At 41.1% G+C, this 12,363-nt stretch overlaps 1 protein-coding gene across 5 annotated transcripts in view; it reads right to left on the reverse strand.

Moving 5' to 3' along the window:
* Ctps2 (CTP synthase 2) overlaps positions 1–12,363 on the reverse strand; it is a 109,901-nt gene that overhangs the window by 34,296 nt on the left and 63,242 nt on the right. For all 5 annotated transcript variants that reach the window (XM_013032113.1, XM_013032116.1, XM_013032112.1 and 2 more), the window contains one exon: positions 1,022–1,118. In XM_013032113.1, the coding sequence (XP_012887567.1) occupies positions 1,022–1,118 (97 nt within the window). The remainder of the gene's footprint in view (positions 1–1,021; positions 1,119–12,363) is intronic.

The following is a 12,363-nucleotide window of genomic DNA, read 5'->3' on the forward strand; positions in this document are numbered from 1 at the left end:
TTGCCCATGTAATTGTAACCTCTCTGTACTGTATTTTCACAATAATAAAGACTAAATAAAAACTAAGCACAAAAAGTTAACAAAAGACATAGATGCACAAACTTAGACAAACTTAGGGTCAGTAATATCTATTTTCAAACATAATTTCTAATTTTTTTCTGTACTGGGAATAGATCCTAGGGCCTCAAGATTGCTGGGCAAGCGCTTTAGCACCTCAGCTATGCTTCCAGCCTTAAGGACTATTAAATTTTCTTTAACCTGTTTAAAGATAATTGCAAACACACGATCATTGGTCCTTTTATTTAAAGTCTCCTTTTTTAAAGCTTTTGCAGATGAAGATGACCCACATACAAACCAAACACAGGAGAGAGCCTCTGGGGAGATATTTTTTCTAAGCAAAGCAAATGAAGACTACCAGTGTTTTGTCCAAATCAATTTATACCTATAGTTTCCACGTCAGAAAAGTAAATTCCATTTTCATGACCCTGAAGGGGCTAACAGGTGACTAAGAAAAAAAAAACAGGACCTGTCCTTGAATATAAAAATTAGAATCACTCTGGTAGCCTAGCAATTGTGTCTAACAACACCTCTAGGCTTTGCTTCCAGTGCAAGGGATTCAGTTTTAGTAAAGAATTCTTTTCTCTCTTCTTTTTTTCATAGAACATTGCAAACAATGGCCTATAAATCAAATTTAAATTTTAAAAAGTAATATCTAAGCACTTTCTATTACAGCTGTGAATTTTTTGTGTTCTTTTGTTCTTACATAGGTATTAGGACCTAAATTTAGGGCCTCATTCTCTCACTTGGCTTTTCTGCTCAAGGCTGGAGCCTTGAGCCACAGTTCCATTACTGAGTTTTGCTGGTTAATTGAAGATAAGTCTCACAGACTTCCCTACCCTGGCTGGTGTCAAACCACAATTTTCAAATCTCAGCTTCCTGAGTAGGTCTGATTACAGGTGTAAGCTATTGGCAGCCAGCTTCATTCCATTTCTTCTCAAACAAATGATTTAAGGAGACTTACTCAATATTGAATTTTCAGTTTTGAAAACAGTTCTTCTTAGTCCCAGCCTCATTGTTCCTCCCAAATTGCCAGGATTGTGTTCAGGCATATCGATCACCTTAAAAAGAAGACAGATTTGGTTTTCATGGTACACAAAAAATGTAACTTCCCAAATTTCAAGCTCAGCGTAATGAGTAAGCAGATTCTGTAAAGGAGAATGTCTGATCAGTTCTTCCAATGATCCTGTTCATTCTTCCTATGCTCCTCCTATTGGCTTCCTTTTCCTTCCTGTCATTCAAACCACTTGTAAAAAAAATTAAAATAAGAATCTACCAGGAGCACCTTTATGACCCTCCTTCTATCATTACTCAAACTATCAGTTCCAAACAATAGTCACACTTTGAAGTTCTGAACTTCTGAGTCCTCTATTTGGTATTCATACCACTCTTGTGATGACCTTCTTCCCAATACCCAATGAATTCCTTAAACACTTCCCTTAAGTAAACTGTCAGCGCTTCTAGAAAGGTATACTAAACTATCTCTTTATAAAAAACCCTTTCATTGTTAAAAGATGACTCATTTAAAAAATGCCATTTAAGCTTCTGACCCCCAGAATGTGCTAGAACAGACCTCAGAAACCTAAATGACATTCTTTTTGTGTGTGGGTGCCAATCCCAGGGCTTGAATTTAGGGTGGGACCACTGTCCCTGACCTTTCGTGCTCAAGACTTAGCACTCTACTATGTAAGCCACAGCTGTACTTCTGACTATTTAGTGGTTAATTGGTGATAAGTCTCCTGGGCTTTCTTGCCTGGGCTAGCTTTGAACCACAACCCTAAGATCTCAGCCACCTGAGTAGTTAGGATTTACAGGTGTTAACCAACAGTGCCCAGCCTTAGTGGCATTCTTGATCTCTGTCTCCCCCCTCTCTCTCTTCTTGATCTCTTCCTCTCTCTCCCACCCCCTCTCCCTCGATTTCTCTCCCCTCCTAATATCTGATCTGTCAAGTCTTGTTAATTTACACACAAACACATATAGACATATACACAAACCAGACCCTCTTGCCCTAAATGAAACCATTCTTTTTTTTTTTTAAGCTGGTCATGGGGCTTGAACTCTGGGCCTCTACTACTTGAGCCACAGCACCACTTCTGGCTTTTTCTCCCTATGTGGTGCTAAGGAATCGAACCCAGGGCCTATGCATGCAAGACAAGCACTCTACCACTGAGCCACCTTCCCAGCCCTGAAACCATTCTTAACCCCTGAGATTACTTATACCTCTAGTACCCAATATCAAGAAGTCCGTAAGCTAGTTGGGGTCCTCTATGACCTCACAGAACAAGGTTCCTCCTCATGTCTGCCTTCCCTCAGTTTGTGTCTGGTGTGTGCTTCTGTGCAAGACTGGGGTGGTATTGCTACTCCTGGCCATTGCATTTCCAGCTCCAGGCATATGAATCTGCGCTAGAGCATGCACTAAATGAATACATAAATGAATGAATGAACTCAGACTAAATAGTTTCAGCTTTATATCTGAAGTTATACCATAGAAATTCAGAAACAAGTGACTTTTAGACGGCACTTATATGTATGCGCGTGCGCGTGTGCACATGTGCGCATGCACCAATAGTGGGGCTTGAACTCAGAGCCTCACACTCTGGCTTAGTTTTTCCTGTTCAAGGCTGGTGCTCTACCACTTGAGCCACACCTCCACTAACAAGTGAATTTAATTAAAATCTGTTCTCTTCGTCTGGAAATGCATCTCTTTTTCTCAGCGCTGTTCACTATGCTCTCGCAGTTGTGTTTCATCTATTTCATTGAAGTTGTTACAACAGATTACAGTTGGGTGAGTCAACCTGTGCTAATGGAATTGCTGAGGCTTCTCTCAGAAAACTTCCTTTCTTCCTCCGCACCCGACATGCTAAATGCCACATATTGCAAATCCCTGACGAGTGGAATTAGCTGAACAATTTCAAAGAAAAATGTCTAATCTTATCAGTGCCCTAAAACTTTTAGAACAATCTGAACCCTGTGCCCAAAGCAAGCTCTAAGAGTCACTGAGGCTAGGGGTGGAAGAAAGCTTCATAACATCCCTCATTGGATAGTCTGCTCAATTTGAAATTTCTCTTGGCCAGGTTAGCTCTTTCCTATCTTCTGTGGTTGGCTAATTATGGCTAGATTAAGTATTACTGGACTGAGGTGAGAGAGGGCATTTGTTTCCACTTGATGAAGCTGAGCTGCTTATGTATATCTTTTCCAGGAAAAAGACAGATAAGGCCACACCACCTGCCACAGATTCATAAGAAATCCTAAACAGTATTTAGAGCCTAAACTTCCATTTAATTTCTATTAAGTTCAAACAATGTGAACTGTCTAGGCAGATTGTAAGAGTAAACTCCCTGGGTTTCTTGTTAAAAGTATACTATGGTTCATCAGTCAGTCCACTCTTACAGTGATGGGTCCAACTATCCAGTTTTTGTTTTTTACCAGGTGCCAGTCCTGGAGCTTAAACTGAGCCTGGGCATTGTCTCTGTGCTTTTGGGCACAAGGCTAGCGCTCTATCACTTGAGCTACAGCTCTACTTCCAGCTTTTTTGGTGGTTAACAGGAGATAAAAGTCTCACAGAGTTTCTTATCCCAGCTGGCTTCTAGCTGCAAACCTCAGATCTCAGCCTCCTGAGTAGCTAGGCTCACAGGCATGAGCCACCAGAGTCCACATATAAAGAGTCTTTGAATGTACTATGTTGTTGTTGACAAGTTTGGTATTCCAGAAATGTCTGGAGCCAAATGCTGTAATACTAGCTACTCAGGATGAGATCTGGAGACCTGCAGTTCAAAGCCAGCCCAGACAGAAAACTATGATACTCTATCTCCAAAATAACCAGCAAATAGCAAAGCTGGAGGCATGGCTCATGAGCAGGCAAGTTGAATGAGAGCAGAAGGTGCTGAGTTCAAACCTTGCTACCACAAAAAAAAAGAAATATTCTAGTCTGAACCACTGAGAACAAGTAAAATTATCCAGAGAAAACTTGCCATTTGGGGGTATTTGGAATGAAATTGACAAATACCTCCATAAAATAAACCAATTCCTTGCTGGGCACTAGTGGCTCACACCTGTAATCCTAGCTACTCGGGAGGCTGAGACCTAAGGATTGCAGTGCAAAGCCAGCCCAGGCAGGAATGTCTGTGAGACTCTTATCTCCCCACCAGAAAACTGAAGTGGCACTGTACCTAAAAGTGGTAGAGGGCTAGCCTTGAGCAAAATAGCTTAGGGACAGCACGTAGATCCTGAGTTCAAGCCCCATCAACAAAAAAGAAAAGAAAGGAATTCCAAAGCTGAAATGTGGTAGTGAGGATTGAGAGAAAGAGAACTCAGTGGATATTAAATGCTTCAAGCCATTAAGTATTCCTTCAACATAGGGAGAAATTTGAAAATTCAGGAATGGTGATAACACTATTTAGAAACCTGTAGGCAAATACCAAGAGAAACAGCTAGAATAGGAGAAGGTAGTGGAGAAAGGGGTGAAGAGTGCGGTCATTTTCATTATAGACCTTCTGAATTGTTGGCTTTGTCCATATTGTTATTATAATGAAAACACAAGTTTAAGACATCACGTGTGAACTATTATTAAGACCTGACACAAGGGTATTAGTTCATACTGTCCATGCCATGTACAGAAATAAGAAATATGACCTTGTAAAATGATAGCACAGAAAGAAATCCCAAGGTATGAGAGCCATGGTGATGCCCTGACTAAAATGTGCAACCACAGGAAGCAGTGGAGAAGGAGAATTTCGTTGCAGAACATGTGAAAGAGCAGAAAACTAGATCAACTCCAAATGATGCCCAGAGAAGCAGGGAACAGAGAAAAGTAGACTGAGAGCTGGCAAGGAAGGTTCCATGGAGAGAGATCTCTGGGCTTCAGCCAGGCATACCCATCCCACACAAATAACAACCTAGGATGGGTACAGCCTGGGGAATCCACTCTGGGAATGGAAGGCTGGGGCAAGGTGAACAGAGAACACATTGCCTTTCTGCCCACGCCTGGCACAAAGCTACCCCACAGAGTTAACAGACAATGCAGCTCCAAAGAATGGTGGCTGATGGGCCCTCGGGTTATAAGCAGACTGATTCAACAAGAAAAAACCAAAACACCTTTGTTCCTTGCATTCACTTCTTACACACACACACACACACACACACACACACACACACACACACACACACAGCCTGAAACAGAACACCACAGTTTCAAAACATGCCTATTGAACCATTGTCACATGGTCAAAATACCTCAAGTATACTTTAGATTTTTATTCCAGTATACCCTAGATTTTGCATCTTAAGTGCTTTTTCCATTGGAAAACAATAGCGTTGGCCTCTCTAATTTGACTGAAATGATAGCTGTCATCCGATCCCTTGATATGTCCTTTCCTTGGAACTGAGCCACACAGCATAAGAAAAATAAAAATGATCAATAAGTAATAAAGCCTTAGGAGACGTAAAAGTAGCACAAAAGGATAAAATATGACACTAATTAACCTTTACTAATGTCTTCTGCAACCCTCAATAAAAGTGTAAGGGGTTCAAGTCTCTCAGTGACCCAGGCGCCTTAAACAACAAAGTTTAAGGAAATTATATTCTCTTATCACCAATGAACTTCCTCATGGTGGTGTGTTTGGGGCCTACTTGACCCAGCCTTGCCTTTGAGTATTTCTATTTCACCTGGGGACAACAGGAAAGTCTACCTATCAGAAGACCATTTCAGGTCTCTTGGACACCTAACACTGATTCACTCAGACTTACAAAATTGATCCTTTGCAAAGATTTCCTGCCCTGTTCTTTTCCTTTGGCCCATTAGATTTCTCTGATTTTTTTAAATTAATAAATGTTTTTTTATTGTGAAAATACTGTACAGAGGGGATAAAATTACATGAATAAGGTAATGAGTACATTTCTTATCAAGCATTTTTGCCTCCTCCTTTGTTTCCCCTTACCATCCCTTCCCACCGATCCCCCCCACCGCAAAAGTTGTAAAGTTCGTTTTTCAACCTAACGTCTTGTACATCTCATTGTTGCAATGATTTTTTTAAGCTCTACTCTGATTTGAATTCTGGATAAATCATGCACAAGTTATACATACAGTACAATCCAGCTTTCTATCAGTAGTACACTACTAATGCTACCTGTCCTAGCAACCTCTGTCGCTGCAGATCAAATTAAAGTCTCCATTGTGTTATTTGGGTCTTACCTTCTGCAGGAGCACAGCTAGATTGAGCTCTCCTCATGGATTCTAACTACAAGTATCCAATGCTTGAGGATTCTCCCTTTTCCTCTCACCTCCCAACCACATAGTCCAATTCTTGACTAATGTCCTAAAGAAGCCTTCTCCAAACCATTCCACAAGACTCCATGCTTTAGGGGTACTATCTAGTTGTTCTCCCTATCATCCTCATAATTAATACCAGTGCTATGTTCACTATATAAAAACAAAGCATAGCCAGACACTGGTGACTCAGGCCTGTAATCCCAACTACTCAGGAGGCTGAGATCTGAGGACCATGGATTGAAGCCAGCCCAGGCAGGAAAGTACGTGAGATTCTGATCACTAATATATTCACCAAAAAGCAGTAGAGTGTTAGTCTTGAGCAAAAAGACCTCAGGGATACCACCCAGGCCTTGAGTTCAATTCCCAGGACCAGCATTAAAAACAAAACAACCACCAACAAATCTTAGCATAAAAAGTTAAAAAACATGGATTCACAAAAACTTAGGTCGAAGGTCAGAGATATATCTTTCTTTTTTTTTTTTTTGGTCCACTCGTGGGGCCTGAATTCTGGGCCTGGACGCTGTCCCTCAGCTCTTCAGCTCAAGGCTAGCGCTCTACCACTTGAGCCACAGAACCACTTCCAGCTTTCTTCTTTTTGCTTATGTGGTGCTGAGGAATTGAACCCACGGCCTCATGCATGCAAGGCAAGCACTCTACCACTGAGCCACCTTCCCAGCCCGAGATATATCATTTTTAAAAGTAATTTCTAAAGACTTTTTTTCTGTACTTGGGATTCGGCCTAATAATTTTTTTTTTTTTTTTTGCTGGTCGTGGGGCCTGAACTCTGGACCTGGACACTGTCCCTCAGCTCTTCAGCTCAAGGCTAACGCTCCACCACTTGAGCCACAGCGCCACTTCCGGTTTTTTTTCTGCTTATGTGGTGCTGAGGAATCGAACCCAGGGCCTCATGCATGCAAGGCAAGTGCTCTACCACTGAGCCACCTTCCCAGCCCCTCGGCCTAATAATTTTTATACATTGTTTATTTTCAGTCAGTCCTTGGAGGAGATGTCCACATCATAGTCCTGGGAACATAAGAACTTGAAACCTGGGCTGGGAAGGTGGCTCAGTGGTAGAGTGCTTGCCTTGCATGCCTGAGGCCCTGGGTTCCATTCCTCAGCACCACATAAGCAAAAAGCCGGAAGTGGCACTGTGGCTCAAGTGATAGAGTGCCAGTCTTAGGTGAAAAAGCTAAGGGACAATGCCCAGGCCCTGAGTTCAAGCCCTAGGACTGGCACACATGTGCATGCACACACACACACACACACACACACACACATGCAGGCACGCACACATGCACTCATACAGATACAGAAGGAGGCAGAGGAAGAGGGGTTGGAAACAGAAGGAGCCATGATGATGAGAGAGATTGGAAGATGCTACACTGTTAACTTTGAGGATGGAGGCTGGAGCTGTGAATAAGTGCCCTATAGATGATAAAATAAAAACTGTTCTACTAGAACTTTCAGAAGCCTGTCCACCCACTTTGTACTTCTGACTTCCAGGACTGAAGGACAATAGATTTCTGTTGTTTCAAGTCACTGTTTGTGGTCATTTGTTATAGCAGCAATAAGAACCTAATGCAGTCCTTAGCTATACCTATAGACCAGAGGGAAGAACAGCAGTCATTTCAAAGCAGTGCAGCTTCAAGAAATTCAAGAAGTCATGGGAGTCAGGTGCCTAGGGTAATACAGTGCCCTTGGTAAAGAACAAAACAAAAATCCTCAGTAAGCACGGGTTATGATCCAGAGGCCCCTGGGAACACCAGACCTGAAGACAAACATAAGCAGACCTGAACAGTGAGACTCACAGGGTCAGGCAAAAGCTAGAAATAGTTAAGAAAATGAACTCTACCTGAGGGTCCATGGAGGGCAGATACCAGGTAAGGACCAGATAAAGGGACAGGTAAGTTAAAAGGGACAGGTAAGCTGTCCCTTTCAGAGATTAACTATAATTTGGTATAAAGGATATGATCATGGATAACAAGAACATATGACAACATTTCAGACCCATCTTGTTTTGCAAGGTCTGGGGACATTAGTTAACACTGTACCACACTCTTCCCAATGGGAAATTTTTCAAGTAATCCATGCTGCTGACTTTGCACTGAGTAACACAGCCATAGAAGCCTAGAGTTTCCAGAACTTTCAGAATAAGTTCTCAGGAACTTATTCTGAAGAAGTTCCTGAGAACTTATTCTGAAAAAAAATAAGTTCCTGAAAAAAATTAAGGCTGTTCAAAGATCAAGCAATTGAACAGCAAAGTGATAAATAACCTTTGCCTCTCCATTTTTTCCATTACCAACCTTGTACCTGTCATTATTCTCCCTTCTTTCATTTCAAAATGCACTCTTGTGAACACACCCTACATTTATCGCTTGTCTCCATATAGTTTTAGTTAATGTTTCATGAGGATATCTATTAGTGGATTTTGTGTTTCTGACTGCAGGTTTACCCTCATGCTTTGAATCGGTGTGTAAAGAGAAAAATAAGGCATGAGAGAAGTCACTGGAGATGAGCAAGCAAAACACAGAGAAGACCCACAAGTTGTTTTCCAAGGTCTGTCAGCATTTGTTATAAGCCTCAGTTCTGACAAGCAGAATTTAATCAGAGTTTTTCCCCTTGAAATGAGAGAACTAGTAGTCAACATTGTTCCAAAAGTGCTTCTTAGAATGTATATGTACATGTATTTTATACATATATATCATCTATATTACATATGATATATGCTGTGTGTTAAGGAAATGTGACATGTCATATAATCTATCAATAGTAAAATTAGATAGTTATTCAAATCATTTCTTCAGTAGAGACATGAGAAATATAATAAGCATCCATCACTTTAGCTCACAAGTGATCATTTGAGAGAATACATCATGATTTATGATGCTATCTCAGAGGCAGGTGGCTTCTAGCTGAGCCACCTGAGGAGGCTGAGATCTGAGGATCACAGTTCAAAGCCAGCCCAGGCAGGAAAGTCGGTGAGACTCTTCTCCACTAAAACTATCAAAAAATCTGGAGGTAGAGCTGGTAGAACACTAGCCTTGAGAAAAAAAAAGCTCAAGGACCAAAAAAGAAATCTCAAGGACAGAACCCAGCCACTAAGTTCAAGCCCCAGGACCAGCAGACAAGAAAAAGTGGTATCTCAACAACCAGAGAGGCTTGAATATGGTCTGTGGTAACAGCACCATGGCTATGTAGGAGAATATCTTTTTCTTTATAAGACACATGCTAACATATTTAGTAGAAGCTAGTGGATATCCACAAATTATTCCCAAATAGTTTAGGGGGGAAAATATGGGTCCAGAGAAAGAAAAAAATGCGGAAATGCTAACAACGAATCTAATGAAAAGGTTCATTTTACTATTCTTGCCACTTTACTGAAGATTTAAAATATCTGTGTGTGTGTTCACACGTGTGCACGTGCACGTGCGCAGGTTCCTCTCCCCCGCCCCATGCACAGGTCCTGGGGCTTGAATTCAGGGCCTGGGCACTGTCTCTGACCTTCTTTTGCTCAAGGCTAGTGCTATACCACTTGAGCCACAAGTTTCATTTCAGCTTAAGAGTCTCATGGGCTTTCCTGCCCAGGCTGGCTTTGAACCACGATCCTCAGATCTCAGCTTCGTGAGTAGCTAGGATTACAGGAATAAGCAACCAGTGTCCACTGTTTAAAATATTTTTAAAAGATGTTAAGGATTCCAGAAAATGGAAATGTGGCTTTTGTTGTTGTTGTTGTTGTTGTTGGCAGTAGTGACAGTAATGTTTGTTTTGCTTCTGTTTTTCTTTTTAGAGGAGACAAAGGGGGACTGCAGAAAGGGAGGTAGGAAGCATGAATAAAGTCAGTCATGCTATTCAATATACACTATGTGAAAAATGAACTATGTAACTTGTGGGCAGGAAAGGGAAAGGGAAATTGGGAGAGAGTAAAGGAAGGGGTTACACTGTCCGAGAAAGAAATGTACTCCTTACCTGACTTATGAAATAGTAACCTCTCTGTACATCACCTTAATAATAACAATAAAATTATACTTTAAAAAGCCTTATTACAAAGAGACTTATAAGAGAACAAACAAACAGATTAAGTCCTTCAAAAACAAACACTAAAAACTTTTAGAAACATTACAGTGAAGGGTTTTAAGATCTAGTCAAATAGCGGCAATTCTGTATTCCAAATAAAATCCTTAGTTTAAAAAAAAAAGATGTTAAGGGAAAAAATATGCTATGATTTTCACAAAAGCCTTCTTTATTCCATGAGAACAAATTCAACATGGAAAAACAATAGACATTTTCTAAAATCTTTATTTAAATGCATTGCTGGGCTAGGAAGGTGGCTCAGTGGTAGAGCGCTTGCCTTGCATGCATGAGGCCCTGGGCTTGATTCCTCAGCACCACATAAGCAGAAAAACTTGGAAGTGGCCCTGTGGCTCAATTGGTAGAGTGCTAGCCTTGAGCTGAAGAGCTGAGGGACAGCGCCTGGCTTAACTTTCAGGTGGCTCACGCCATAATCCTAAATACTCAGGAAGCTGAGATCTGAGGATCATGGTTCAAAGTCAGCCCAGGCAAGAAAGTCCATGAGACTATCATTAGCTCCAATAAACCACTAGAAAACCGGCAGTGGCACTGTGGCTCAAGTGGTAGAGCACTTGCCTTGAGCTGAAGAGCTGAGGAACAGCACCCAGGCCCAGAGTTCAAGCCCCACGGCCAACAAAAAAATAAAAAATCACAATGCCTGTCATAACTCCAACCAGTGAGTTAATACATAGTGTACACTGGAGCATACCAGAGATAAATATAGTGTAATAAAATAACAACACTTGCAAGACAGCAAAGACACATGGAATGAGAAATGCTCAGGACTGGTGGGAAGCTTTAAAGGAAGTCTATAAGATTTTACATTTGTTCTACAACGGAAATAGGTCCTAGAATTTTAGAGCTAGAAAAACATCCAGGAGAAATATTGTCTGATATTTCAAGCCTGAATTTGAAGGTGATATAATGCTGGCCAGAGAAAATGACACATGTGGAAATGTACATGTGTTTAAAAGCTGTTAAGTGCTATTGAAGTCTATCTGGAAGCTCTCTCTGTGAGTTACAATCAGCATTAATGATCAATGGCCCCTGGAAATGTCCTAGTTAGTCCATGAAATGCTTTCCAGTAGAAATCAATTTTGTCTCTAATTTTAAATCCTGGCAGTTACAAAAAGTTTCAAGTATTTCTAATTGTCTAAGAAGATGACAACTGTTTTTTACAACTTGGTAGAAATATATATTTCTATATATATATATATATATATATATATATACACATGTGTATGTCTGTGTATGTGCATTTTTGTGTGTGCATATGTATATATTATTCTGGTACAGACTGAATAGACACACACATACACATATGGATGAGAAGCAAAAAGTCATGGGAACAGTAACGAAAAAGTTACAAAAAAAGACCATGTCACTCAGTAAACTTGCTTTGCCAAGTAAAAGCACAAATTATCATGTATCTTCTTCCCACTTCTTAAGCCTGCTTCTGAAGCAACACGTTTTTATTCATTCATGTATTCAAATATTGGAACACTTAGCACATACATGACTCAGAAGGACTTCAAGAACCATTCTGTGCTGGGTTTTTTTTTTTTTGGGTCCGGTCGTGGGGCCTGAACTCTGGGCCTGAGCGCTGTCCCTCAGCTCTTCAGCTCAAGGCTAGCACTCTACCACTTGAGCTACAGCGCCACTTCCAGCTTTTTTTTTTTCTGCTCATGTGGTGCTGAGGAATCGAACCCAGGGCCTCAGGCATGCAAGGCAAGCGTTCTACCACTGAGCCACCTTCCCAGCCCCTGTGCTGGGTTTTTTTTTGCACCCAACATTGGGCTTGAACTCAGGGCCTGAGTACTGTTCCTGAGCTTTTGTGCTCAAGACTAGTGCTTTGCCACTTGAGCCACATCTCCACTTCCAGATTTTGTGGCAGATTAATTAGAGATAAGAGTCTCATGAACTTTCCTGCCCGGGCTGGATTTGAATCATGATCTTCAGATCTTAGCCCC

The sequence above is a fragment of the Dipodomys ordii genome, unplaced genomic scaffold (genome assembly GCF_000151885.1).
Source record: "Dipodomys ordii isolate 6190 unplaced genomic scaffold, Dord_2.0 Scaffold150, whole genome shotgun sequence".
Taxonomy (NCBI): domain Eukaryota; kingdom Metazoa; phylum Chordata; class Mammalia; order Rodentia; family Heteromyidae; genus Dipodomys; species Dipodomys ordii.